Source organism: Amblyomma americanum, chromosome 5, assembly GCF_052857255.1.
Source record: "Amblyomma americanum isolate KBUSLIRL-KWMA chromosome 5, ASM5285725v1, whole genome shotgun sequence".
In the NCBI taxonomy this organism is placed as follows: Eukaryota; Metazoa; Arthropoda; class Arachnida; order Ixodida; family Ixodidae; genus Amblyomma; species Amblyomma americanum.
Genome location: NC_135501.1, coordinates 142,317,227 through 142,341,169, shown reverse-complemented (window position 1 = coordinate 142,341,169; position 23,943 = coordinate 142,317,227). Strand labels below are relative to the sequence as shown.

General features: G+C 45.9%; 2 protein-coding genes across 3 annotated transcripts in view; both read right to left on the bottom strand.

Annotated features, from left to right (window-relative positions):
• LOC144132794 (uncharacterized) overlaps positions 1 to 23,943 on the bottom strand; it is a 185,764-nt gene that overhangs the window by 43,137 nt on the left and 118,684 nt on the right. The gene's annotated exons all lie outside the window — the stretch shown is intronic.
• LOC144135102 (sulfotransferase ssu-1-like) lies at positions 15,190 to 22,295 on the bottom strand. Of its 2 annotated transcripts, XM_077667857.1 has the most exons (3): positions 22,133 to 22,203; positions 18,250 to 18,312; positions 15,190 to 16,433 (listed from the first exon to the last, which is right to left on the bottom strand). In XM_077667857.1, the coding sequence occupies exon 3, from the start codon at positions 16,428 to 16,430 to the stop codon at positions 15,480 to 15,482; it is 951 nt and encodes a 316-aa protein (XP_077523983.1). In that variant the 5' UTR covers positions 16,431 to 16,433; positions 18,250 to 18,312; positions 22,133 to 22,203; the 3' UTR covers positions 15,190 to 15,479. The 2 variants fall into 2 exon arrangements, with proteins under 2 accessions (XP_077523983.1, XP_077523982.1); XM_077667856.1 differs by lacking the exon at positions 18,250 to 18,312 and having other exon boundaries at positions 15,191 to 16,433; positions 22,133 to 22,295.

Here is a 23,943-nt window from a genome sequence, read left to right as displayed (position 1 = left end):
TACCGAGAGACGATTACAAGACTCGTTGTGCTTGAACAATGATCACCCGATCCACCTCTCGCAACATATGGCATTATGTTAACACAGCCTTGAATCAGCATTGTGCTCCCCCCTTTCCTTCCCGACTCTTTTAGTTCAGCGTCGTGTTGCACGCTAGGAACTTGTTTCTATTATCCGACCTGTCCGCCTCTGGTTTTAGTAAAGGTTTTATGTCTATCTCTCAGAGTTTTTGTCGTTTATTTTTCGCTCGCTGCGTTGTTTACAATAGTCTGCAACCGTACTTGCCAGCACTCTGTCTCGATGTTCATGTTTGTGGCGTAAATACCGCATCTGCAAATGTCTTAATCCCCGCCGCGGTGGCTCAGTGGTTAGGGCGCTCGACTACTGATCCGGAGTTCCCGGGTTCGAACCCGACCGCGGCGGCTGCGTTTTTATGGAGGAAAAACGCTAAGGCGCCCGTGTGCTGTGCGATGTCAGTGCACGTTAAAGATCCCCAGGTGGTCGAAATTATTCCGGAGCCCTCCACTACGGCACCTATTTTTCCTTTCTTTCACTCCCTCCTTTATTCCTTCCCTTACGGCGCGGTTCAGGTGTCCAAAGATATATGAGACAGATACTGCGCCATTTCTTTTCCCCAAAACCAATTATATATATTATAAATGTCTTAATTTTCTTTTGTTCTTTATTCTCATGCTACCTGATTTCTAGCTTTTTTATTATAAAGGCTTCGATACAAGAATCAACCATGAGCTTTTTCATTTAACCTTCACCGTATGCCGTTCCATCTTTTTCACTGAGTCTGCCTGAACACTTGTAAGTAGCCCAACTGTCGTCCTTGTTCACAAGTATACCATTGCTCGTGTGATTATCTCCAGCGCACAGAAAGAAAACAGTACTTCCTGGGTAACTCATGCATAAATATGAGCTACTATATCTAGACCTCATGCATGGTTCACAGTTGCATGATTACTGGAACTGCATTCACTTCCAGAACATCAGCAGCACTGAATCTGCCATAGTACTACTCAACGCGCATGCAGTGGAGTCAATTCGCCGCGTTGTATGAATCACACTGAAACGTCATGCTGCCGCGCCTAACATGCGTCAAGGGCACGGGTTGGAATCCTCAATTGAGCTCCAACAAAAATCGCTTATGCCCATTTGATATCGTGGTGGCACTTACATTAAGCTAAATTTGGATGAACGCCCTTAACCCACCATACAGTGACTAGCATATTTTAATTGGAGACGCAATTTTTCTGTTCAAGTCAATATGAAGGCGGTCATTTAAACCTTAACCTACTGAAAGTAAGGTGTTCTACTGAAATTGAAACTGAAATTGGTTTTTGAGGAAAGGAAATGGCGTAGCATCTCTCTCACATCTCGGCGTACACCTGAACCGCGCTGTAAGGGAACGGATAAAGGAGAGACTGAGAGAAGAAAGGAATAAAGAGGTACCGTAGTGGAGGGCTCTGGAATAGTTTCAACCACCTGGGGATATTTAACGTGCACTGACATCGCACAGGCGGTGGTGAAAAGCCTTTATTTAATGAAAGAGGTGAGGCTCTTTAAAGAGCCCCGTAATGGGTGGAGTCCTTATTCCGGGACCCCATTGGTCGAAGCTGCCAGCTTAGCCCTCTTGACCAACGCCTTTTGGGACTGAAGGTCCGAACAGCCAAGCAAGGCCGCCTCCCATTCCTCTCTGGTAGGGTTGGGGTGGGGGGAGAGAGCTGAGTGGCGCTGGCAGGCCCAAACCATGTGGTAGGTGTCAGCCACCTCCCCACAGTGTTTGCACCTGCCAGTGAACGCGGGATCGAAGTGTTTTAGTACTGCCGGGCACAGCATTGTGTTCGTGACTAATCGGAGTAGAACGCGTACGTTAGCTTTCCCCAGTCCCTTTGCAGGGGCCGGGTAGAAGCGATGCCTATCCTTATAATAGGATGTGATAGCTTTGAAGGAGAGTAAATAGCTACCTTCAGGTTCCAGGTGCTCAGGAGCCAATGGGAACGCCCGGTGAATGAGTGCTCGGGCCGCCGCGTCTGCAGCTTCGTTTCATGCTAGGCCCTGATGGCCCGGAGTCCAAACCAGGCAGCGGGGCGTACGATCGGTATCCCGGCTTCAGTTCCCTAGTATTCGTTCAGCCAGTGGAGTTATCCAGCCAGCCTCATAATTGCGACATGCCGAACGTGAGTCTGTTATTATGTGTTTGGATTTTGAATCAGGAGCATCTAGGGCGATGACAAGCTTTTCAGCTTGTGCTGTGCCTGGGGCTCGAAAGGAAAGCCCATCCACCTGTATTTCTTGATGTATGACCGCGGCCGTGTACCACCCCCGTGGTTAGGCCCGGCTACATCTACGTAAAAGACACCATGTTTGTTGCCATAGTGGTGCGCTAAGGCTTCCGCCCTAGCCTGACGACGACCACTATGATCCTCTTTGTCCACCTTAGTGGGGAGGGGTCGAACTCTGACGGCGCGTCTCCAGAGTTTGGGCACTCGGACCCGCTCCTGAATGTGAAAATCATGTTGGATGTGAAGGCGGGCTAGCAAGTGTCGACCCGATTTCGTTTGGGCTAGCCTCGTATATTGATTTGTGAGATGGGCTTTCTTGAGTTCCTGAAAAGTGTTCACCACTCCCAATGCAAGAAGTCTCACATTGGAGGTGGACACGGGAAGGTCAAGTGCCCTCTTCATCATTTTGCGGAGTATTACCTCAACTTTGTCTTCGTCGTGTTTCCGCAAGGGTAGATAAGGGACCGAATAGAGGATTCGGCTGATTACGAAAGCATGGGCCAGCCGCACAGCATCCCTGCTTCGCAAACCCCCTCTCGTTGGAGACGCGACGGACCATACGGCCTACTTGGTCTCCAACTTTGTGGAGTTTGTGCAATGTTGTGTCTACTCTTTTTTGGTTATGGATGAAGAGCCCGAGTATTCGAATCTCTTTGGCCTCGTGTATGGGGCAACTTGTTAAGGAGAGATGTATTTGGGTAGTGTCCTTAGGGGATGCCCTAAGGTGCACAAATTCAGACTTGTTGGGTGCTCATTGGAGACCACAGTGCCCTGCGTAGCGATCCACTACGTGAGCGGCTGTTTGCAGGCATTCCTCCATGCGCCCTAAGTTTCCCTCTGTGGCCCAGATTGTGATATCATCGGCATAGAGCGCACAGGACAAGGATGGAGGTGGTGAAATACTTTTATTGGCTAGAAAAGAGTATTTACAGGGAGGTATGATTGGACCGACCCTTAAGGGGCCGGCCCTCACAAAAACAAGGTAGGGTTCCTAGTACGGGACCCCAGTGGCGTCAGCCGCTGCCCGGGCACGCTCAACCAAGGCCTTTTGAGCCTGTAGGTCAGAGCAGCCGAGCAGGGTCGCCTCCCAGTCCTCCCGGGTGGGGGTGGGATGAGGGCGAATAGCAGGGTTGGAGGGACAGGCCCACACCATGTGGTAGATGTCCGAAGACTTCTCCGCACAGTGCGGATAGCTGCCCGAGAAAGAAAGGTCAAAATGTTTGAGAGCTGCCGGGCACAGCAAAGTATTAGTAAAAAGGCGGAGCAGAAGCCGCTCCTCCGCCTTTGAGAGGCCTTTACACTGTCGCGGAGCAGTGTGTTCCGTGTTCCACGTGTCTCCCTTCGTTTGTGTCCCAAAGTTCATGCTGGCCCAAATCATGGATTCATACCAACTGGCCCAGAAAAATGCCATTTTGCGGATAAAGGCTGTGGCCAGATTGATAGAGTAAAACAATGTCTTGGAAAGAGTAAGCCGGAGTGAATTCGAGCTCCTGATCGTCGGGGTGGGAGGGGAATGCCCGGTGAGAAAGTGCGCGGGCGGCGGCGTCAGCTGCCTCATTTCCCTCAAGGCCCGTGTAAGCAGGAGCCCAAACAATATTCCGGTGAGCGGGGTCCCCGGTGTAGACGCTGTTTTGGAGAAGGCGGTAGGCTAGGTACGGTACCCAGCCCTGCTCAACGTTCCGACAGGCCCCTCGCGAGTCGGAAATAATTCTTTTGGAAGTGGGATGAGATGCAGCCAATGCTATGGCGACCTCCTCCGCGTGTGTTATGTCACGGGCTCGAAAAGTAAGGCCGTTCACTGTTTTTGATTGGTGGACGACTGCGACCGTGTACCACCCCCATGGTGGGGGCCGGAGGCGTCCACGCAGAATACGCAGGGTTTCGATCTATAGTGGCGGGCCAGGGCTTCCGCCGCGCCAGGCGCCGGCTATTGTGGTCCTCACGGGTCATGTTCGCGGGAAGAGGGCGCACGTGGAGGGCGCATCTCCACTGGGATGGAATGCGTACGCTCTTCCATGAGAGTGGTGTGTTGGATATGTAGTCGGAAAAGGAGGCGGCGACCCGACGATGTCTTCGAGAGACGTGTATATTGGTTGGTCAAGTTGGCTTCCCGGAGCTCCCAAAACGTGTTAACCATACCCAGCCACAGGAGACGTGGGTGGAGGTGTTCACGGGGAGGTCCAGGGTCCGCTTAATAATTTTGTGGAGGATGACTTCGAGTGCATCCTCGTCTTGCTTCCGCAGGTGGAGGTACGGAGTCGAATATAGAATTCGACTGGTTACAAATGCATGCGCCAGCCGCAAGGCGTCCTTGCATCGTAACCCCCCGCGCTTGTTAGAAACCCGGCGGACCATGCTGCCCACCTCGCCCCCCAGCTTACGGAGTTTGGTCAATGTCGTTTCTGACCGTTTGTGTTGATGTATAAAGAGCCCCAGTACCCGGACTTCGACATTTTCAGGGATTATACCTGTCTCAAGAGACAATGCAATTTTGGCTGTGCACTTTGGTGAGGGGCGTATGTGCACAAATTCAGACTTTTGGGGGGAGCATGGGAGGCCGCAGCGGCGAGCATAACGGTCCACTATGGTCGCCGCCTCCTGCAAGTTGGCCTCAATGTATCCGAGGGAGCCCTGCGTGGCCCACAGGGTGATGTCATCGGCGTACAGGACACGGGCGCCTTCGAGTTTCGCATCCGTCGAAACGCGGTCGCAGCGGTCGGCTTCGAACCCCGGTACTCCAGCTCAGTAGCCGAGCGCCCTACGCACTGAGCCACAGCGGCGGGTAAATTGCAGTTTACGTATTAGAGGCAGAAAAATAAAGCCGAAGGCCAGAAAAAAAAAATGTATTGTTGTTTCACCACCACGAAACCGATCACAGTCGTATTAATTATGACTTTACGCATGTGATGTGGAACGCTACATGTAGCAAGAAGACGACAGTACAGTGAGAAAGCTTCTTAGCCGCGGCTGTTGAGCCAACGCAGCTCACCGACGCTGCTCCTTGGCGACTTGCAGGACAGCTCCGAGCTCCAGGAGCGTTAGCGCTCGCACTCGTCGCTAACTCGTTTTCTTGGGCGGTAGCAGTGCCACAGCATATGTTTTCCATTTGCGCTTTAAGCGATAAACATTATATGCAGAGCGGGCTATGAACAGAAGACGTCTTCTGCATTCAAGGGCCGGTTAAAGGTAAGTGCAAGGCGAAATAGTATATGGAAGAATCTCAGGACGCTGCGGTTGGACGATTTAGATGGGTCGTAGTGGCGGTCCGCAACAAGTAGACAGCAATGCGGTGATTAGAAGTACATAAGCAATAAGCACAGACATGACTTCGTCCCCTAGGTACCGCAGGCGTAAAATGTAACGTTGTCCGCGAGTAAACAGTGACGAGATGGAACTGCGAGGGAGGCATCGCGAGTAACGACCTCTAACACGTGAATTTGAGTGCACTGACACTTTGATTTACTCTGGAGTGCGTTCCGGTCGTCGTTGGTCGATATCTGTTGTTGATCCCGGCTGAAATCCACACTGCAACAGTGAAGTAGCCGCTGTAGTAGACGGATACTCGCGGTGCTGTGTAAGGTCTCGATGCTGGTCTGAAAGTGTGGCGGCCGGTAAAGTTGCCCCCGGTGGCAGCCCGGCGCATCCGCGTTGCCTCGGTAACAACGTAGCTCTCTTCGCTCTCATAGCACACTGTCAGCTCAAGAGAAGCGGTTCAAGCACAGCGAATCTGTGCCTGCGTTGAATAGTCGTAGCTCGTGGAAAGGGTGTCATGAGCAGTGGGTGTGCAGCACTGACCCTAGACGGGCTGCTGCTAAGCAAAGGAGCTACGACCGGGTGGACCCACAGGCTTCCAAACGTGTCCGGGTCAGCAAAGAAACATATAGTTGTCCTCATTTCTCTCATTGTATGTTTATATATATATCTGTGTTAATAGATTCGTTTTTGTTGTTTTTGTTTCAACATTTTTGGCTTTGTTCACGTACTGTTCTATGTACGTCGCCCCCCCCTCCCCCCTTAAGTAACACCCTGTAAATGGTCCTTAAGGATTCAATAAGTGATAAATGATCTAGTACTAGGTGTAGGTCGGTGTTCTCGGGGCCTCAGGGGAGTTGCTGGAAAATGTTCCTGAAACCATTCGTTTCGCAGCTGCAGAGTGAGAGTACAGGAACGATCCGAAAGGCGGGCAGGTGTCCGATAGGTCCAAGTGTCGCTGCTTCCGAATCTTTGGAGGTATTTCCTTCATGAGTGATTCTGCGGCTGCTGCTCACGGAGTGCAAATCGGATAACTGTTTGTGGATGCCATGTCAGCGATTGCGGAAAAACAGGCGGTGCAACGTGAAGAGCGCAATCGGAAGAAGGACGTCTCTATCTTTAAATGTAGTCACAAATACATGCGTGTCCTCCTGGGGGAGGGAGGGGGTTCCAAGGAGCAGCGCTAGCAGAACATGCGTCACTCTCTGCCATGCATTGTGCGGGCGCCTGAAACCGCGCTCAGAGCGTGCATGAATGGAATAATTAAACACATTTGTGACCAATCATGCCTTAAAGCTTATAAGTACTAGGACAATAACTTGCATGAGGCGCACCACGTTAAATGTAAAAAAAAACGCTCGTTACTGAAGTAGTAGCTGATCCTTCTGAGCGGCTGTCATACAGCGAAAATAATTTTTCTTGTCGTTTCTTCTTTTTTGCATGTCTCAATATGCGGCGCAAACCTGAAGTAGATAAGATATTTGGCACAGATGATTGCGCTCGTTTCCTAGTTCTAAAGAAATAGGTTAGCTTCCTGTGACTGAATGATGCGTGCTGGATAAATTTATTCTCACTTATTTTTTCATGTCAAATTTACCGTTTGTGGCTTTTGGAAACTTCGTTGCGCACCTGGGTTATTTTGTTTATACTACTGTACTAGCTTGAGTACGGAGAAACAGAAGGTTGCACGGCAACAGTCGGCTACCTGAGTTAGGTGAGATTTTCGTTTTATTTCAGGCGCAGTAAAATAAAACGTACATTTATTTTGATAATTGACTTTTATTGCTATTAAATTCGATTTATTGTGAAGTGATTTTGTTTTGGCGAGGTGTTTCAGTAATGAAAATTTATGCAGAATGTTAAAACGGAGAACCCACTGACTCATCTCACACAGAGCACTGCAGCAAAGTAATGTGTGGCAAGAAAAAACTAATCCCAAATGTTGTTTCCCGTGTGAGCTTTTAAAGTAATACCGAAAACAGCTGCATGCCATACGGCCGCCTGGTGTGTACTGCATGTGCATGGCGCTAATAGCAAGTGTGCCTTTATTGCATACATTGAAATCAGTGTTCGGTACGTTTGACCTAATATTTACAACTATATTCAGGTGATCATGGAAATCCGCAGTAAATGCAGCAATATATATGGTATTAAATTTAAAACGTAATAAACGGCACGAACACGTTAAAATCACATTGTGCAACACGCCATGACACATTAGAGTTTCGTTATGTGCAAAGTAAATTATTGGCCTTCATGGCTTATTTAAACAAGAGGATCAAATTAACTAGAAGCGAAAGTATACTCTAAGACATTTTTCTAGACCTACTCATTTTCTAATGATGGACTGCTCAGCCAACACATCAGCTGTTTATCACAGCCACGACACGTGTCGCAGGCAGTTCGAACAAACACGTTGTATTGGATTTCGTAGCTGTTAGAAGTACTGAGCGTTAAATCACAATAACGATAGCCTTCGAATCCCAGTATACAGAATGCTGAAACAAGAATAGCGTCGATATAGCTCAGGCAACAGCATATGCTCGAGCAGAAGCACCCTGGTCGGGCGAAATGCTGCCTGAGGTTAGGCCTGTCGCACTGTTCACGTTTAAAAACAGTGCAAAATCATCCACTTCTCATTCTGGGTTGTTCGCAGTTTGCATATAAAATCCTGACAACCGATCCTGTGAAGCCATATCTCCACTCTGTTGAAAAGTATTCACAGCGAAATCTGAAAATCAACTTTTTTTTTCTTCCGTGTGGCTGCGGTAACCACACGCATAACAGCCCAACACATCCTAGCAAAGAAAGCTGTATGACGCAATAACCTCATTCAGGGTTATCATACAAGTCTCATACACTTTGCATACATTTAATTGTAATTCGCATACATTCATAGTCATATACTACACATTTATTTGTCAGACATTTCGCCAAAATTTAACTTTTGTCATAGATGTAATAAAATGTTACATAAATTGTATGGCATTTGCATAACACGGCTTGTTTGTGGTAATTGCATCATAAAGCTTTTTTTAACTAGGGTAGTACTAAGCGCACTCATTGTTGACAAGGCAAATGCAGCAGTGGCATGTGTGAAGTTTTTTTCTGATGTAATCGGCCGAAATGACGCGCGTAAATTTCACCGGTCACCGATCAATGCTGGACCCTTTGGGAAGAGCACGAACGCGAAAAGGCCCCGTGACGTCAATCGTCCTATCGCACGGCCTGTGGAATGAATCAAATCATTCGCTATATTTAAACAAAAATAGAAGGGCCTCAATGAAGAGGCACTGTGGCCACCGGTCGCGCTATGCGGTCTTTGTACAAAGGCGGATGCCGGGTGCAAGGAAAAAGCATGAGGGCGCGATGACAGTTGCCTTTAGGATCATCGTAGATGTTGGTTCACAGAGGGGGCAAAGTGCGGTGCTGATACAGGATGACTGGAATATGCCTCTTCACAATATAGTGTCATATCGGCTGGCTTCAAACGCCATTAATTGAGCAATGGCACCCGGGAAGAGCCAACCAGCGCGGAGGCCCTTCGCATAGCAAGGCGCTACGACCTGCAGTTCTGGTAAATTGGTTTGGCTGCTTGCGAATAGAACTGACTCTGCTTCACTGAACGGGATCTGCTGTGACGTGCTTATGACGCAGCAAAGAGCGACAACAAAGGGCGAGAAGTCGGATATGTCAGAAGGTGTCGTGTTCGTACCATGTCCGGTTCTGCGGTTCACCAATTTTAGCGAAGGCTTGGCTAATGTGGAAGGCAGCGTATGGATTAGGGCCACAGTTAATTGATAGGGCCCCCGAACTACAGCTGCCCACCACCGCGGCAGGTTAGCCGTCTAAGCGTACCGATGAAGCTGCCGCTAGGCGGATTTCCGGGTAACTCCTAGGTCCAGGAGCGTAAGCTCTTCCTCTCTTAAACAACACATTTTCACTGGTGTTACCAGTGCCATAACAGCCCAGCTACAGCCTTCCTGCATTCTCTCGAGATATTCAGCATCCACAAAACTTGTGAAGGAGCTAATTGAGGCACACAGAAGAAGTCAAAGTGTCAATCTTTCAGTATCTACAACTTGAAGAAACATTTTGACATACACGCTATAGCACTTCCTTCTGGCTATGCTGGAGAAAGCGGGTATGCTACCAAAGATAATAGAGAAAATTTATGCGAAACTTTTCCAGGGAATATGCAAACCACTCAGGACAGAAACTACAGCAAAATACATTTAAACAAAATAAAGTACATCCCCGCACACCATTACAAGGACGCAGTCGGTCCAGTTGACAGAATATGTTACTAGCCGCTGTGGTTTCTCAGTGGCTATGGCGCTTAGCTGCAGACCGGAATGACGCGGACTCGATCCCAGCCGTGGCAGTCAAATTTCGATGGAGGGGAAATTCTTTAGGTCCGTGTAATGTGCGACGTCAGTGTATGGTAACGAACCTCAGGAGGTCGAAATTTCCAGAGAGCTTCCCTTCGGCGTCGCTCATAGCATGTGTCGTTTTCGGACGTTAAGCCCCCGCAAACCGAAGGAAACCAAACTGCGCGTCGATCAAAATTATCGCCGTTTCATAGCTTAGGGAGAAGCAATTATCGTAGAAGTTCACTTGTAACCTGAAGTAGTGGTGGCCTTAACTCTCAAACCGAATGTCGAAAATGCATCAAGGGGAGGCTAAGTGAGAGGGCAAGCCGAATCCTCTAAAGTGCAAACTTTTAAAGATCCTTTATAATACAGTCCCCACAAACAAATAAATACGCTGGAATGAGACTGACGACCACCTCAACCGTGAATTTCTGCCCTTTACTTCTTGGTGGTATGATAGCAACTATCATGGCCACTGTATACGTTTGCTGAAATCACGCAGAACCACAGGCCATAACAGCCAGAAATTTATAAACCCTAATAGATTTAAGTACGAAAGAATAACTTTAAGTAAATGACAAACCAATACATTTCAAAACCCCAGATCACTACATACCAGGTACCGAGAACTCCAGCGTCCAGAATATCGGCACTGTGCAGAAATCGCGGAACTGTACTACATACTGTAGTTTTGCAGCATAACACCATTACCTCCGTCATCTCCTTCCCCAACACGTAACCAGCGGAAGGCCCTCCGGAAGTCGAAGGGCGAAATCACCGTTAGCGGGCTAACGATGTTCAGTGGCCGCGGTAAGGAGAGAATCCACGCTCGCGCTCAGTGTCAGACATGGCTTGTAAGCACGGCCATGTAAACACCTTGGACCACAGGAACCCAGTAATAGGGACTCCAACCGTAGAGTTAATACTCGATTCGGTTAGTGAACATTCTAAAAAAGAAATAATAGAACTTCACATTTAGTTCACTAGTGTAGGGGTGTGGGCTAGTTGGTAATCCATGAAGCACGCGTGTGTCTGCTCTCGTTTTGTATTTTTCTCTTTTAAGTGGCGGTCTATATATTTTTGTTCACATTTAACACTTGAGACATAGCCGCGGTGTATGTTCCGTCAATTCAGGCACTGTGTTTCACTAAATATCTCTAAAACATTTGGGCGTGTGTTATTTATGCGGCATAATATATTAAAAAGAATTACATTATTTTGCCAGCAGAACTAGGGAAAACATTCATTACGAAAAAACAGTCAATGCAGCATTCACCTCGTGCTTGAAATAGACAGGTCTATCGATTTCTACTGCGAAATCAGTTCCGAACAACTAAAGGAATATGAAGCTTATGTATACTTCAAGTAACTGCGACAGCTTTCTGATCACAGTACGTATGTACCACGAACACAAATAATTATCGAGCGTTATTTTACCCTCTAATGTCAAAGCAAAGCATAACCATTCGGTCCTAATGCACGAACAAGTACACGAACAGAATTCACAATTGAGCCGGCTCTTTCGTGCAGACTACCGAGCCATCATACGGAAGTTACATGTAACAGCTCCCACATAAGCCTTATGAGACACATTTCTACTGTTTATAGGGACCTAGTAACAACGACGTACCATGGTGACTGTAATACGCTACCATCGCAGTGCGAGGCCAGCGGAGTAGTCAGCACTTGGACAATTTTCAACGCAGTGTAAGTTCATCGTGCGCTTTGCGCTTACCGTCTCGAACGACACCGTCGTCCCCAAGACACTAGTGCCAAAACCTACGACACCGTAGCCGATGAGAACACAGCAGGAGAAGAAGCAGCCAAGCAGTAAAAATTGCCGCGGTAAAACTCTAGCAGCCATGCGCATCGAAGTTACGAGATTATGACACTTAAGCAGGGTATCTAAGGCCGGCAGCTGGACTGACAGCAAAACTAACTGACCCTGGTCAAAGCACGCCCTGGCCTGACCCTGGCCTGACCCTGGTCAATAGCCGCTGCCCGCTGGTGGGAAAGGATGAGAACACAAATATTTTTGACAGAACGTGTTGCACATTCCAACAAAATGTCCACGACTGAGACATTTTTAAAACGCATAACTAGAATAGTATTCTAGTTGTGGCGTTATAAATGATGAATATGTAACCAATTATTTTTCACTTATTTCCCTTTGTCCACTCAACTTGTTTTGAGGCTTCACTTCCAAAGCCCTAACTGATGTCGCTGCCGCTTGGATGTAGATTGCTTTGGAGCTCCGCCTTCGCGAGCTATGTATATTGATCAGTAGCGCGGGGCGAACACAGTCGGAGGATAACAGCAGCGCGGGCGGGCAACGTGGGCGGACTCCGGGAACGCCGGTGTGCCAATGTTGCTTGACCGCATCAAGTTTCTGCGCTTGGCTGTGGCGAATTTTCCCGTTGAGAAAATAAAATTTGGATAAGCTGTCCACGGACTTCTATAATAACACTTCCGTTTAAAAGTTCGCCGCGGACAACCTTTGTTTTATCAATTAAACAGTTCCCATGAAACATGCGACAGGCGCCCTCGAATCATGTGCGGCATTCATTCTTTACGTGAGGACTAGTGAGCCTAAGTTTCAACGCATGCAGACCTCCACAGTGGATAATTGGTGGAAAGAAGGCCTCAAGCAAGGTCAGGAAATCATAGAAGGAAGGCAAGCATTCATAAATTTAGGCCGTATCAGACTGTTCCGCTTCGCCGATAAAATAATTGAAGGTTATATCTTGTGCCGTGTGACTTAGGTTCTCAACCATTTGGTTAACCATCCCCACGCTGTGTTAATGAAGTTCAATTTTTATTATATTAAAACTACCTGCAGTGCCCAAAAGGGCACTGCAGGGACAGATGTCGTAGGGACAGATTTGCAGGAAAACTGGTATAAGGATTAATATTCCCGACATACCTATATTTTCAATGCTTTTATGAAGCTTGCATTTCAACAATGCTGTTTTTCAAATAGGTAAAAGGAAGATGCAATTAAACATATTTAACATGCAAGCACAGCATTACATAAAAATAACATCGGAACAAAACGAATGTAAAGACAAAGCTGCATCAAACGCCTTTCTGGCAAAAAATATGCTTTTATCAGCAAAAATTTATTACAGTTTGACGTGAAACGCATCTGGAAAGCTGCAATTCAATAAATAAAGATGAGGGAAGAACAGCGATAATGTGTCCTTGCAAACCGCCTCAGTCGTCAACTGTCTTTGGAAATAAATTACTCGCGTCCTGTAACGTGGTCACCTTTAGTAGGGACGGCACAAATTATGGACAGATTTCAGTACAACAAACTTTTCAATCGCTTTAACCCTCATTGAAGTTCATTGTCTTTGCAATGAAGAGGGTCAACATGCACAAAACACATTTGTGGCCATGGATTGCTGTTCCGTTAACATGCGCAGCAGTGTCTGTACTGCCCCCGGCAGCCATTTTTCCGCCTGTATGTTGAGGGCACCACAAGAGCGGAAGGCACTGTGAAAAAGCGCTGACGCTCGAGTGATAGCCTATTTTTTCGAGTTTTCATAAATTGCGCTGCCAAAGTGGCCTTGCAACAGGGATTACAATTTCTCGTATCATATGAGTTACTGTGGAAGCGCTTCCAGCATCCTGTGCTCACGTTGTTAGCTGACTCAGTAGAGGCGTGGACTAGACTTCATGGCATACAGAAAAACGTAGCACGAGGTGTGTCATCTCGGGATGAGACACCATCACGTTTTTCATGGACTGCAATGTGCTCTAGATACCACTGCATTGCTTTAAACATATATTAACTAAAACAGCACTTGTTTAGAGGCAGTAACAGCGTGTAAACATCTCATGTCGTGGTTATATTTTAACGTGTGAATGGCTACGATATTGGATGCGAAGAGAGCTTTGCGGTGGTAGGTTTTTGAAGACTAGAAGATTTTTAGCTACTTTTAAATTTTGAGCGCCACTTTCGGTGTTTGAAAAATTTTCAATGTAATTCCTGTTATTTGTTCTGATTTGATGAAAAGAACTCACAAGGAGTCTTCCCAAAGCGTCAACAGGAAAACTTACAAGTTTCATAGTTCCTGACCTTGATGGCGGGGCTGCTTCTGGCCTATGTAAGGATCCCCAAAGCCGGAAAACTACTCAAACTGATTGTTTGTGGAGGAGTACTACTTCCCTTTTGCAGTGAAGTACAATTCACCTGTTGATTCGTACTAATCTGGTTATTTGCATAAATGAAGGAAAGTGCGTTGACTACTACAAGCTCCAGTACGTAGCGGAAAACATTAGTTGCGATGAACTCGACTAGTGCAGAGAAAATGCATTAGCATTCTTCTTTCACACGTCAGTATATTAAAAATGAGATTGTATTGCTTTTCTGATTCTATTACCATTCTCACCACCTGGCTCGACTGGCTTGGCGCTGAAGGGGAAGAAGAACAGCGGCTTCTGGTCGCCCAGGCGGTCGACATGCTCGGCCTATAAATTATGGTCGAATAAAAGTCTTTACTACTACTACTACTACTACTAATCTGTTCCATTTTCTCAGTTTAATTCTGATTCAATTCGAATTCAGACAATATTCTTATTCCAATCCATTCGAAATCGCTTACTTTATTCATTTTTACTGACTCATTCTTAGGCCTGTCCTTACTCCGTCGTATAAGTGTAGAAGCGAATGCCCCTAAACAGCACCTGCCACCTGTCACGGTTGTGATGTGGCGGCTTCACGCAAACATCCCCACAGGCGCCGGGCAGTTTTAACCTTCATAGTCTTCACAACGCCACTGCACTGAATTGGCCACACAATGAAGAGAAATGACGAGAAACGAATAGATAAGCAGCAACATCATGCATTCGAAAATCTTAAAGAAAATGCTAGTTTCCCATTGAAAACCTTAAAGAAGCCGTTGCCAGTCTCAAATGTTTTTCAACCGAAGCCAATAAGCTGCTATTTTCAGGTGTGATGCCGTTGAGATCACTTCAATAATGATTTAATATCAATACATTTAACAGCCATTACGTGCAAACATTTCAAGTTACTAACGCAAAAACGACATCAGTAGCTGGTTGATGTGGTCATACCCTCTGTTAGACGTACAACGGTTCGCAGTGTGTTCTTGTTGATCCCAGTTTGCAGTAAACATTCTGAAACCGCACTGAAGAGACAAACCTTCAGTGTTATGCAGTCTTTAACTTCCTCAATCTAAAGACGAGTGTAGTCATTCCCAACAACATGAAAGAGAAATTCTCAAATTTTCACTTTATTGACCATAGCGTCTCAGTCGGCGCCTAAACTGTTGTGCAAAAACATTCTATTCATGTAATAAAAAAAATGTTTAGCTGAGAGTAGAAAATTTTCTTAAGCTGAAAACCATCCTCTCAATTTGATGTCTAAAGGCTACCATAGTAATAGGCATCAAAACTACACAATTTTCAGAAAAAACTTAAATTTATTCATATCATAACTACAGAAAAATTACGCAACGTTGCACATTATGATTCTGAATTTGAAACCTCATCACTGACTCAAATATTCAAATTCGGCTGGTCATGATGTTTTCTCCGTTTACGGAATATCTACATCTTTCCACAAGCTCATGAGGTCAGACCCTGCAGTAGCTTCTGCTATCCTTTCCTTCAGTCGCCGGATCTGCTCTGGCGAGAAATGATTCCTCCAGTCGCCCACCTGACCCTTGCGGACGAATTCGCCAGTCATTGGTTCCCGTGTAACGTCGATTACATTGCGAACCCCTTTCAGAAGCTCCGGCCTGAGTCGCTTGAGAAGCTCTGATTCACTCAAGTCTTCTAGTTTCACCGGCGGTGGGCTAACCATTACCTTCTTCTTCATGTGCTGTACGCTAGTATTCTCCAGAATGCGTTTCATGAGCTCTGGATTTGCTTTGAGCTTCTTCTCCTGGTCTTCGCCGATGAAAGCCGCGATCTTCAAAATTCCTCGGGCAGTGTCTCGCTTGAGGTCCTCGTACGTCAGGAACAGAACATTGGGGTCGTTGCGATGCTCGTACCACGAGAGAACATTCTCGAAGTAGTCTCCGAAGTCGACCCGTCCCTGAAGAAACAGTTCAAAGAACTGATCGAATGTCCCATCCGCGAACTTGTACGGTGGCAGGTTCCTCGTGTGGTAGTAGAAGGACACGCAGCAGTCGTAAGGATTCCTCGTAATGTAGATGTACTTGGCGTCAGGTGAGTACGGGTTCTTGTGGAAAGACAGGTGTGTCTTGAACGCGGCTGGTCTAGGGGCGTATTCAGCAGCCTCTCCACCCTGCATCTCCAGGAAAGGAAGCCGGAGGACAAGATCCAAGGGGTCGCTGCTCTCCTCCCCGTTCATCAGGATGTTGTACACAATGTGCTGCATCCAGGTTGTCCCGCATTTCGGGTAGCTCACGGTAAACAGGTCGTCAGGTCGTGGCTTGTACGCCAAGGTAGAACGAACGGCGTCGTCAGGGAAATGCTTCCCTAAGAAGACGCCGTCAAGTGTCCGGAAAACTTCCGCTGCCATTGCCTGAAATTTTAGAAGGCAGTTTTTAGCTTATTTTTTGAAGTTCGGGACACGGAGGAATGCACAATTTCTATAATCTTCAAAGATAGTTCCGAATGCGTTCAGGTGTAGCGTGTAGCACAGAGCTGCTTACATTATCATTAGCCGTTTTCTTGGTGAGACCAGTCTAGGTATGTAGTCACGGGATTCTATACGATGATCACGGTAGTGGGAAGAATATTATCAGCGATAAAAATCGACAGGTGCATATCAGCAGCTTTCTGACTAACTTAATACGTTTTTTGCTCTTCTTTCAGCGTATGTCATCACTACATTCAGCTTACAGATTGATAATTTTAAAACCGGTCAGTCATCTGAATTAGGTGATGTTTTATTGTATAGGCCGTTAAAAATATTCGAATTTTATATCAGCCAGTTTTTACTTTTAGAAGAGAATATCTCGTTAATTGGTTCATCAAGCAACATCACATTGTAAAAACTAAAAGATAGCCTACTCTGCCTCCCGTACCTGAGGAAAGAGGGTTATTCCACTGTACAAACAAGATCGCACTTGCGGCCTATATACACGGTAATTATGAAATGTGCAGAATGCCAAAATCAAAGCTCTTCGATTTTAAGCCTTTGCAGATGTGAATCTTGCATCAACCTGTGGCACCTGGACGCTTTCCGATTGTGTGCGCCGGTAGAATAGAATTTTCTCACAGGCGCGCAGGAAAATGGTTAGTACTTTTAAGCTCAGCTGCAAAAAAAAAACGCATCAGGAAACCACTGATATTTGGCATAATTTGCCGTCACTAGCGCCGTAGCAGGAATGCGAAGAAAACGTGCCTACGCAAAGGCCATGCTTATCTAAAATTCTTCTTTCATCTGAGAAAGCGAGCACCGCAAAATCGAAATACTAGTGCCCACAATCGCTGCAAAAGTTCTCTGACATAGGTGGGATGCGTATAAGTGCAGCAGCGAGATTTTAAAGATGTCGTCGTATTTGTCGTCTGCTGGCAAAGCCCATGCGAACTCGGAAGCGAAGGCCAGACCTCAACTTATCACGCAACCCAAGAGCCTAGAGACAACAGCGCATATCATATAGAACGCTAAGCACAGCGCCGGCAAAACGTTTTAAGCGCAGCAACCTTTTAAGAAACGGAATATAGAAGTCATCATTTCCCAGTTAGAAAAAGGCTTCCTACACCCCTATCCAGCGACCCCATTCTTTCCTAAACAACATATTACCGCATTCTTTTATAAGTATTCCTATGTAGCCTGCTTTCATTGCGCAAAGTCTCGATTTCTGTTTTTTTTTCGTAGCTCCGGTCCGCGATGCTTCGTTGCAAATCTGCAATGTCCTCGCCAAGAGTGCACCTGATAATGATGTAGCATATCTATCGGGCGTTTCCTGGAAGTTAAGTCGACTGAACCTGGACGTTCAAGCTTCAAATATTTTTTTTTGTTTTTCATTGGTTTCAAAATCTTACAGCTTTTCCCGATCTTTTGGCGTCGAAATTATATTGAGAAAAATGTACAAAAGTGTCCCGCCGCATTAAAAATTGTTCATTCTGTAACACTAACAAAACAAATTTTAAAACTTTCGAAAGCGCTGCTACGGGGGACACCAAGAGAAAGAAGAAGGACAAGGACAACGACAGTCGCAGGATGTGCCGGATATTGTCTAAGGAGTGGTGGCGACAGCATCGATTCTACAAGGATTGCCTTTGGGTGGCTTGCGGCAGAGATCGGCAATGTGTGCGGTGCTTCCGCCAATGGTGCGAGCAGGAAAGGAAGCACACAGAATTCTTGTGGTATTCCGCTCGCCCATGGCTACCTTGAAAAAAGACGTCGACGAACTCCGAAGGCAAGCTTTTGGTCTTGGGCAACAAGGAAGTACCTGAAAAGTTTCAGAAGATCCTCAAAATAGGTCCGAAATTTTGTTTCCAACCAACCCTCCAAAAAGATGAGAAGTTGACGCTGGGACGGTCCATCTCGCGTCAAGCACGAAAAGAAGAGCAACCAAGGTGCATTGTGGATTGTGTGGATGCCTTGAAAGGGGACTGAGCGGGGGTCGGGTAATAAGTGGAGTTTTGATCCGTTGGTCAACTTCCTAACATCGGAAAAACTTCGTGTGGTTGTATCGGATAAAGAACGGCATTTTGTTACATTGCCGGAAAAACTTTATCAGGAAAAGGCTAGACATGCTGTTACGAAAAACTTTAAACCTATGCACACCAGTGGTTGGTTTGGTTTATGGGGGTTTAACGTCCCAAAGTGACTCAGGCTATGAGAGACGCCGTAGTGAAGGGCTCCGGAAATTTCGACCACCTGGGGTTCTTTAACGCGCACTGACATCGCACAGTACACGGGCCTCTAGAATTTCGCCTCCATCGAAATTCGACCGCCGCGGCCGGGATCGAGCACACCAGTGCCTCGAAGCAGAAACGAGAAGCGTTACGGTTGTTGGATGAAATGAAATTGGAAAGCCTGCGTCAGTCTGTTTTGAAAGCGGAGGGAAATTTCTGGAAGTATTTTTTTCAGCAAAAACCCATAAAACCGGTATTCCTTTTCGATGTATTGTTACTGAACGTGCCACTTGGCAATATGCTGTTTCAAACTTTTTGCAGAGTAGCTTATGTTCACTTACAATTGAATAACCATTTCTTGTGTGTAATTCATTGGGTGTTGTCGAATATTTGAAGCACAATAACACAGGCCTGGGCGGTATGTTTAGCATTGATGTACAGGACCTATTTTACTCATTACCTCATGACAAGCTCCTCCAGTGCGTTAATAGATGTATGTTAGAAGATAATGATGAACAAGCCTTCATTTTGAAGTTTGGGGTATCTGTTGGGTCTTATTTGGAGCTTCTGTCCTTTTATTTAGAATCCACCTTTATTGCTTGTAAAGGAAAACTGTTCATCTAAAGAACTGTGGTGTGCATTGGCTCAAAGGTGGCTCCTCTGCTAAGTAGTATCTTTTTATCCTACGTTGACAGAGCTATAAAGGTTAGTTTAGGTGACACTGTTAAACACGTCTTCCGGTATGTCGATGATTATTTGGTTTTTGTTGAAAACGGTGACTTTAAGAGACAAGTAGAAGATATCTTAAAAACGTTTGTCGGCAATAGTTATGGTTTAAAATTTACCTTTGAAACCCCGGACAACAATCAACTACAGTTCTTGGATATCAGACTGGATCTAAAACTGGATCACGTTTGTTGTTCCTTTCTGCAGCGTTCGGATAAGCCTTTGCGTAGTTTCCACTCAGGGCATTCCAAGCTGGTAAAGTGCGGCATAGCAATGTCGTGCTTAGGATCAGCAATCGCAAAGTCGTGTGTTCACCCTATGGATAAGAGTTTCAAGCAACACGTCCAGAGGCTGAAGTCAGCAGGTTTCCCTAATGACGTGATCACACTAGCCTGCAATAAACTCCTGAAAAGGCTTAAGTCATTCGGTAAACCCGATTCACCAGAGCCTCCCAGCAACGACAAAAGAAAGTATGCAGTAATTCCGTATATTCACAGATTATCTCACCGATTAAAATTCGTAGGCACTAGATATGGGGTAAGGGTACTGTTGTCCGCTCCCCAAAAACTTGGAAAAAATTGCGCTATGGTCGATAGGAGAGCCAGATTAGAAAAACAAAAGTCAAAAGAAAGTAAAAAACAGTGCAATATAAAACGAGTGGCTGTTTTCACCTTGCGCCGACGGAGTGGTGTATGAAGTACCCTTCACATGCGGAAAGAGTTATATAGGCCAAACTGGTAAATGTATAAACACACGGCTACGCCAACATAATTCGTCTTAAAGTTGGCTCCTCCGCTGATTTGGCCCTGCATTACAGAGCCTGCGAACTTAACCATTCTAACTCGTTGGAAAAAAATGCATGTGTACCTCTGTTCAATAGTACAAAAATTCTGTATAGGCATTCTAATCAGCTAACAAGAGAATTATCTGAGGCATTTCATATTCACAAAAACTCCGACATGTGCGTCAGCACACCATCTGTTGCCATCCACGATTGTGAAATTCGGTATCTTAATTCAACACAGTGATTTGCTTTGTCATTCTGGGGTTAGGCGCTTGCGCTGCTGGCTGCCTTGTGTGAGCTACTTAAACTTATGTGTTTTTTCCAATAAACTTCAGTTGATAGTAGCGCATGTCTTTCGTCTTCTTTCTCTTGGTGTCCCCGTAGCACCGCTTTCGAAAGTTTTAAAGTGATGTACCAACTCGCTCAACTGTCCGTGTTATCAAAAAAGGCACGTCAGCAAGCGCTGCACTCTCAACTCGAAGCTAATGGCCTCCACAAAACTGCTCAGGTTGAAATGGAACGGCTGCAATTGCAAAAAAACTACCGCCATTCACTTGCAATCGCGGAAAAACATCAAGAAACCAAAAACTCAATACAGTGTGTTAGCTTCCGACTTTGTCGTCAACATACGGTTTGACCAAGGGCCCTAAGAATATAAGTGCAGCAGCGAGATTTTAGTTTAAGATGCCGTCGTATTTGTCGTCTGCTGGCAAATCCCATGCGAACTTGGAAGCGATGGCCAGACCTCAACTTATCACGCAACCCAAGAGGCTAGAGACAACAGCGCATATCATATGGAACGCTAAGCACAGCGCCGGCAAAACATTTTAAGCGCAGCAAGCTTTTAAGAAACTGAATATAGAAGTCGTCATTTCCCAGTTAGAAAAAGGCTTCCTACACCACCATCCCGCGACCGCATTCTTTCCTCAATCAGGTATTACCGCATTATTTTATAAGTATTCCTATGTAGCCTGCTTTCACAGCGCAAAGTCTCGATTTCTGTTTTTTTTTCGTAGCTTCGGTCTGCCATGCATTGTTACAAATATGCAATGTTCTCGCCAAGAGTGCACCTGATGGTGATGTCGTATATTCATCGAGCGTTACCTGGAAGTTAAGTCGATTGAACCTGGACGTTCAAGTTTGAAACCTTTTTTGTTTCACTGGTTTCAAAATTTTACAGCTTTTTCCGATCTTTTTACGTCGAATAAATATTGAGAAAAATGTACAAAAGTGTCCCGCCGCATTAAAAATGTTCATTCTGTAATATTGTAACAAAACAAGGCACGTCAACCAGCGCTGCACTCTGAAATCGAAGCTATTGGGCTCCTCAAAACTTCTCAGGTTAAAATGGAACGGTTGCAATTGCGAAAAAAAAAAAACTACCGCCATTCACTTTCAATCGTGGAAAAAAAAAAACACGAAACCAAAAACTCAATGCAATATGTTAGCTTCCGACTTTGTCGCCAACGTCTGGTTTGTCCAAGGGAACTGATATTATTGATCATTTTGTCCTGTATGAATAACTGCAGTCAATTGATAATTATTATTTTCAAACACATCAGTAACCAAACACCAAGGAAAAAGCGCTAAAAGCTCTTTCTGCCTCGTATTTAGGCGAAAGAATAAAAAACACTGAAATATTTTGGGGCAAACATTATTTTATAGCATTGGTCTTAAACAAAATACTTTGAACCTGAGACTTCACTGGGGCACCGACACAAATTGAACTCGTATAAACAAACTTTGCTTGGTACGGCAGACATTTGCCGGCATATGCATTCAGCTTAGTTGAAGGCACTTTCCTTCCTGTCATTCAGAGGCAAACGCTTTAAAAGCGAGCGTTATGTTCTCAGGGGTAGCATGCCTTACAAGAAAATATAGCTGCGAAGAAGAATACACACCTGGACGCTGTAGTTAACTCCCCCGCCGCTTTCGATGCAACTCACTCGTCTAAAGCTCTTGCGCCGGTCGTTCCTGCTGGCGAAACCTGATCCCGACGAAAAGCCTTGAACGTGCACGCGTCGGGGGTCAGTGCACTGATTGCTCCATCCCGGTCGAGACCGATGACGCAATGCTCACTGACGTCACGGCAGAGTCCTTTCGCCCTTGCAAAACGCTATCTCCTGCTGTGAGCGTGACGGCGCCACGGATAAATCGAGGGCGGGGCCTTTGGCAACAATGTGCTCTTCACCGAAGACGCTGACTGGAAGACTGTCTTATCGGCGCTGTCTGTGCTGACTGTCTTATCGGCGCTGGGATGGGAGAGACAGTCTTTTGTATGAGCACGGGTATCGTTCATATAAGATAAATTCTGCAAGATTAGTGTGAATTAGCTCTCTCACAATCTGTACTTTCGGATCAGCTCAGTTGCCTTGAGAACAATAGACGTAGTTGTACAAAACGCTAGAACAAATCGCAAAATGCCCACCGTTTTAGGGCCTCTAGTCTGGCATCTTGAAGCGCCTTCACAGACCGCGCACCCAACGATGCCACTTTAAAAGGTGGAAGGCAGTTTACCTTGACATCACAGGAATACGTCATCGCCATTGGTTGCAGGGCCTTCACTAAGTGGTATTACTCGCCTCTTTCTTCAGTTTTAGGGGGTCACAGCCTGCTTTCTTCCACGCTGCACTTCATTCGTCTGAATTCACGAAGGTGGCCAGTTTTAAGGCGTCGTGTATAGTTATCTTTTTCACTGGTTGTAGGTCATTAAGGTGTCGCAGCAATAGAGTGTCTTGAGACACGCAATTATGAAGGACGAAGAGTTAATAACGTACACTTGCGGTTCTTCCACGCGCCCTGCACTTCGGCAGCGCTTACAAACACCCAGCGTTTGATATTAGATGGATAAAGCGCTGAGTGGTCAGACTGGTGGCCGCAGCCGATAGTGCTAGCGGTGATAAGCTCTCCAAATAATGGAAAAGATTCGCTCTTAGAAACACGATAAGTTCTCAGTATCATTAATTCTTTCTCCCGTGGTTTAAAAAAATGAGACGAATGGTTTCTTCGCCATGCATTCTTTTTCAGGATCACGTCTCTATTTCGTCACCACTACTAAAATAATGTGCAACAAAAAATAGGAACAGAGTGCTAACGTATCGTAATGAACCTGAATAATTTAGGTTAACAAATCATACTCGCCATAAATCACCTTATTCACTTCCGGTCTTTTGTTCAATTCTTTTTAATTTTTTGTTGCGAAAAAACGCATTACGAACTCTTACTTAACAGACAATCGGTAGCGCAACTGTCACATATAGAGTTACAATGCTGGCTGCCAGATTAGAAGCGCTACCCGGATTCAGAGGCGCATCCCTTTTGGTCAAGAGATGAAAAAGTATATAACTCATTTCTTTAAAAAAAGAAACGAAAATTACCTCAGATTTTATGAGGACAATGATACCACGATACAAAGGATAATAGTAAGGACAACGCAGCGAGCTATAGACAGAAACATGACAGGTGTAACGTCAATTAAGAGACTGGAGGCGGGCAGAGGTGTTTGAAATAACAAAGGAACAAACGCGGTTTGATGACATCCTAGTCGAAATCAAGAGGAAGAAATGGGCTTGGGCAGGGCACGTTATGCGCAGGCAGGATAACCGATTGTCCTTAAGGGTAACGGAATGGATTCTAAGAGAACGTAAGCGTAGTAGGGGGTGGCAGAAAGCTATGTGGGCGGACAAGGCTAAGAAGGTGGCGGGCATGCGAT